Below are 4,370 nucleotides of genomic sequence, written 5' to 3'. Positions count from 1 at the left end.
GGGGGGGCAGTGTCCCAGCAGGAGCTGATCAATGCTCACATCCTGTGAACCCTGCATGAAGCACAGCAGAGTGTTCCCAACACACAGACACACACACCAACGCAGCAGAGGGGCGAGGACGGCCCGATGGGGTCCCGATAGAAGCAGGACGTCCGGACCAAACATCTCCATGGGGTAAAAAAACAAACAAGGAGACGCCGCCATCACCCGTGATTCATCAACACGACGGCGTGCACGATGAAGGACGGGCCAACCTGTGACATATGAGGTGACGTTTGCATGTTTTTTGTGTCACGGCTGATTGTGAATGTGTTAGTTCACGTGAAGATTTTAAAAAACATGAAAAACAGGAGATCTGATGAAWGTTTTTAAGGTTTTCTGTCAGTCAGCAGCTTCATGGTTAAATTATTGACCCTGTCATCCTCTTTCCAAACAAACCCAGCACTACGAGGGCCCCGAGGGGCCAAAACACCAAAGCAATAAAAACAACGGCAAAACAAAATACTTTATTTACCATCTCTGAAACGCTACTGGTTCTGTTRAGAAATCAGGACATGTTTGGAACAGAACCCTACAAGTCCTAGTTGGTTTTACAGTTGGCTCTCCTCTTAATGGAAGTCTGGATTGTGTCCAACAGAGGCACCAGCAGAGGTTCTGATGGGTCTTTTGGGTGGTTACATATTAAAGGTGTTTTTGAGGGTCACAGTGGGGCGGAGCTTGTCCCAGGGTTAAACCCGGACAAGTCACCGGGTCAACGCCCGGGGCAGTTTAGACACTCCGGTTAACTCAACCTGCATGTTTTTGGAAAAGATTTAGCTTAACGTTACTGCAGGAATGAAACACTCGTTAAAGTTTGGTTTCCMGTTCRAACAAATGCGGCACCGTCGAGTCTAACGAGTCGCTTCTGTGTCTCCTCAGTTCAAGTATGTGGCAGTGAAGCGGTGAAAGGCTGACCATGGGGGACTGGAACCTGCTGGGCAGCATYCTAGAAGAGGTCCACATCCATTCCACCATCGTGGGGAAGGTCTGGCTCACCATCCTCTTCATCTTCCGCATGCTGATCCTGGGAGCGGCCGCCGAGGACGTCTGGGACGACGAGCAGTCCGAGTTCGTCTGCAACACGGACCAGCCGGGCTGCAAGACGGTCTGCTACGACCGAGCCTTCCCCATCTCCCTCATCCGCTTCTGGGTGCTGCAGGTCATCTTCGTGTCCGCGCCCTCGCTCGTCTACATGGGCCACGCCCTCTACTGCATCCGGACGCTGGAGAAGGAGCGCCACCGGCGGCGCATCCAGCTGAAGGAGGAGCTGGACGAGACGGAGCAGGCGCTGGAGGACCACAAGCGCTTGGAGAGGGAGCTGAGGAGGCTGGAGGAGCAGAAGAAGGTGAAGAAAGCTCCCCTGCGAGGCTCCCTGCTGAGAACCTACATCATCCATATCCTTACTCGCTCCGTGGTGGAGGTCTGCTTCATCCTGGGTCAGTGCGTCCTGTACGGGATCCACCTGGAGCCCCTGTACAAATGTGAGAGGCGTCCCTGCCCCAACAGCGTGGACTGCTACATCTCCAGGCCCACGGAGAAGACCATCTTCATGGTCTTCATGATCGTCATCGCCGGGGTGTCGCTTTTCCTGAACATCCTGGAGATACTCCACCTGGGTGTGCGTAGAATCAAACARATCCTGTACGGAGACAGGTACGCCGAGGACGACAGTTTGATCTACAGGTCCAAGAAGAAGGTCTCCTTGTCGCAGCTCTGCGTCATGAGCCACGTTTCGCCTCACAACGGGCCTTTGACTCAGACCTTCAAAGTCCTCCAGGAGGCAGACATGAAGCCTCTTCACTACGGCAGCGGGCTCAAAGCCGGCCACGAGCCAATGAGACACAACAGCTTGGCTCATCTGGGTCAGACCGGGTACACCTGCCCACAGGCAAGGATACCATTCAGGTCTGAGGACAGCTGCGCGACCCAGATCCACCAAAGAAGAGAGAGTCTAGAGGTCCACGCTGTGACGCTGGACCACCATCCAGGCTGGARCTCTGCCATGTCCACGGTCGAGGAGGACACGGCGAGCCAAGGAGAACTCCACGAGGAGGAGCGTTCTCAGCYGGGCCATCTGGACTCTCTGCTGCCCGGCAGCGCCCTGAGGCCCGGCGCCATCAGGGACCCCCTCAAAGACAACAGACGAGAGTCTACGATCAGCCAGTTCCAAAACCCCAACCCCAGGAGGACCAGCTTCATGACCAGGCCGCCGTCCGAGAGCCTGTCATCCATGACGGGGTCCACCAGCCCGTCCTTACACAGCTCCGAGGAGTCCGATGAGCTGTGCTCGCTGCAGGGAGACATGCCCATGATGCCGCCCGCCGGAGGCCGGAGGATGTCCATGGTAGGTACAGATCCTGGTCCGGATCATCTGAGAGCACTTCATCCTGCAGCAGAGCTTCTGTCAGKGCAGGAGCAGGATGTTTTCCATCATTTATACATAAAAACACACAGTTACAGTCTGTTGACCCACAGGGATGAAGTTGTCTTTGAGTCTGCGACATTCTGCTCCAAACGAGTCCAGCAGCAAAAATAAATAAAATATAAAAAATAAAAAAATTCACACAAAGAAAGTGATTTCTGTTGTTATAAAATCAGTGATGAGATCTGTTCAGACCAGAAACCTCCTCCAGAGTCTCAGGATAAGTTTATCAGATGAATGATGAAGATATTTTAAATTTAAGGAAACACGTTGTTCTTTGTTCCTTTATAACAAATTGGTTTAATTTCCTGAAGTCTCATCAACTGTTTGTGAATACACTCGGCTCTTTTCTTGATTTGTGGGGARATAAATCTCCTCACCTCTGCAGGGTTTGCGTTTTGGGATTGTGTTGAATTCATACAAACATTCCTTAATATTATGTCACTGGGCTGCGGAGAATCTCAGTATAATTTAAACAAAAGCTCATTTTAATGTCGCGGTCTCACTGAAGTCTTAGTTTGCAACCAGCGAGCAGTAAAGCCATGATTTGCACAGGGATTTATTTGCAGATTAAAGATTGCAAAACTGCWTTCTTGGCTGTGCACATTATTTCATTACTTGGCTCCGCCCACTTTGACCAGTTTTTATCTACTTTGGCAGCAGCCCCCATGATTTAATCCACTTGAGTGGACTTTTGAATTGAAGACAGGCAAAGTTTCACCTGAACATTCTGTGCTGTAAGCCTCTGTGTGACTATTCTTAGGGACTCAAAAAAAAGGCCGTTTTAAAAAAATCGTCCTCGCTGAACGCATCTTCACGGGTCGCTCACTGGGTTGTAAATCCTCAGAATTCAAAATCAGGTTTGACTCCAGTAGTTACAGGTCAGTTAGCTACTAGATCTTTCCCTGCAGCAGTCTGGTAACGAGTCGTGTTTCGAACTGGTCCAGGATGGTAAAACTCTGGAGATAAGAAGGTTGATCTGACAGCCAGGTGTCAGGTAACACACCTGTAGCATCACCCTGGTGCTTTTTGGAGTAACTTTAAAAACAAGCATGTTTATTTAGAACTAAAACCCTTTAACTGATCCTGTTCATCTCCACATTAAGTCTTCTACATCTCATCATGAGTTTCTTCCTTTCAGAGCATGTTCCTGGACATTTCCTCCATCATGAAGAAGTGAGGACCTGGGTTCTTCAGCAGCTCGGACCCAAACAGCAGAGAAACTGTATCAGTGATACGTCGATTCTCCGGGCGAGTCGCATGGGGTCAGGATCGATCGGGCAGCCGTGATGAGGCGGTCGACTCTCAGCCGCAGAGCAGCGAGTTTCAAAACGTCCCAGCGAGCGTTCGGCTGCCAAACGGAGGGTTTTATAAAATCAGAGACAAACTCCAGAGCAGGGGTGGGCAATCCTGGTCCTCGWGGGCCGCAGCCCTACAGGTTTTATGTTTTTCCCTGCTCCAACACACCTGATTCAGACATTAAATTACCTCTTCCAAGTTTTTTACAGTGTGGAGGACCCAAACTGACATAACTAATAAAAACAAAAAAGCAGAAACATATAAATGGACCAATGAATAAATTCAATAAAAAATGTGCCAATTAAAATAAAAAGGAGAGCTTTTTCTCACGTTTTATAATTTAAATGACCTTCATATTTATTTTTCCAATATATATGTGCAACAATACATCTACCCGCGAACAGTGTTTTAAGTTCAATACACACTTGTATCAAACAATACAGATTTTTAAAATTTACTTCATCAACATGTCTTCTGAAGATGCTCTGTGTTGAAGGATCAGTGGATCTGTGTTCGACTAATCCACCCAGGCAACATTTGATTTAAAAACTGTACTTTTGAGGTTAAACAAATGTTCATAATTAATTTAAATAAAGTACAAGTTAAAAGG

General features: G+C 48.7%; 1 protein-coding gene across 1 annotated transcript; it reads left to right on the top strand.

Moving 5' to 3' along the window:
• The first annotated feature begins 119 nt into the window (after positions 1-119).
• Positions 120-3,881, top strand: LOC106519935 (gap junction alpha-10 protein). The gene is made up of 3 exons (XM_014011803.1): positions 120-268; positions 919-2,383; positions 3,603-3,881. The coding sequence occupies exons 2-3, from the start codon at positions 956-958 to the stop codon at positions 3,639-3,641; spliced, it is 1,467 nt and encodes a 488-aa protein (XP_013867257.1). The 5' UTR covers positions 120-268; positions 919-955; the 3' UTR covers positions 3,642-3,881.
• Positions 3,882-4,370: the final 489 nt, after the last annotated feature.

This window comes from Austrofundulus limnaeus, unplaced genomic scaffold, assembly GCF_001266775.1.
Source record: "Austrofundulus limnaeus strain Quisiro unplaced genomic scaffold, Austrofundulus_limnaeus-1.0 Scaffold85, whole genome shotgun sequence".
In the NCBI taxonomy this organism is placed as follows: domain Eukaryota; kingdom Metazoa; phylum Chordata; class Actinopteri; order Cyprinodontiformes; family Rivulidae; genus Austrofundulus; species Austrofundulus limnaeus.
This window is presented reverse-complemented; position numbering and strand designations above follow the sequence as displayed.